Source organism: Gekko japonicus, unplaced genomic scaffold (genome assembly GCF_001447785.1).
Source record: "Gekko japonicus isolate JY-2015 unplaced genomic scaffold, Gekko_japonicus_V1.1 scaffold2190, whole genome shotgun sequence".
Lineage (NCBI taxonomy): Eukaryota > Metazoa > Chordata > Lepidosauria > Squamata > Gekkonidae > Gekko > Gekko japonicus.
This window is the reverse complement of record NW_015165882.1, coordinates 133,997-134,581: the sequence shown is the minus strand read 5'-3', so window position 1 is coordinate 134,581 and position 585 is coordinate 133,997. Positions and strand designations below refer to the sequence as shown.

The following is a 585-nucleotide window of genomic DNA, read 5'->3' as shown; positions in this document are numbered from 1 at the left end:
GGGGGGGGGCGGGGAGGCAGACAGATGGGAATGCAGCCGAGGGGATGGAGGAGAAAAAGGAAAGAGAATAGCCAGAAGGGATGGAGAGAGGAAAATGGAACAAGCAAAAGGGAAGCGAAAGGAGAGACGGAGAGGTGGGGGGGGGGGGGAGAATGGGTGTGCAGAAGACGCCTGGCCGCCGGAATCTCACCCTTGTGCATGCCGGTGTAGCGGTCTTTGAGCACGGTGAGCTCGTAGATCTGGCCAAACTGCTCGAAAAGGGGCTTCAGGTCCTTCTCCTCCAGGTTCCGGGGGATCTGGCCCACAAACAGCTTGATCGCATCCAGGTCCTTCATGCCCTCCGGCTCAGAGCTGCTGCCACCGCTGCTCATGGGGGAGGTGCGGGGCGGCTGCTGTGGCTGCGCCTGCCGCCTCGGCTCACTCGCTGGGAGTCTGGCCATTCCCCGAGCCCCGGCGCGGGCTGCGCAGCAGAAGATGCTGCGGGGAGAAGATGCAGGCAGACGGGAAAACAGGCTGGCGGCTGCAGCATCAGGACCACAAAAGGCGGGCGCTCTGCAGTGACACCTGCTGGCCAAGGTCTGAAGT

The 585-nt window shown here is 63.1% G+C and overlaps 1 protein-coding gene across 3 annotated transcripts in view; it reads right to left on the bottom strand.

The window, feature by feature from the left end:
* Positions 1-440, bottom strand: part of CELF5 (CUGBP, Elav-like family member 5) — a 93,550-nt gene extending 93,110 nt beyond the window's left edge. For all 3 annotated transcript variants that reach the window (XM_015411292.1, XM_015411293.1, XM_015411294.1), the window contains exon 1: positions 191-440. In XM_015411292.1, coding sequence (XP_015266778.1) covers positions 191-440 — 250 coding nt within the window. The remainder of the gene's footprint in view (positions 1-190) is intronic.
* Positions 441-585: the final 145 nt, after the last annotated feature.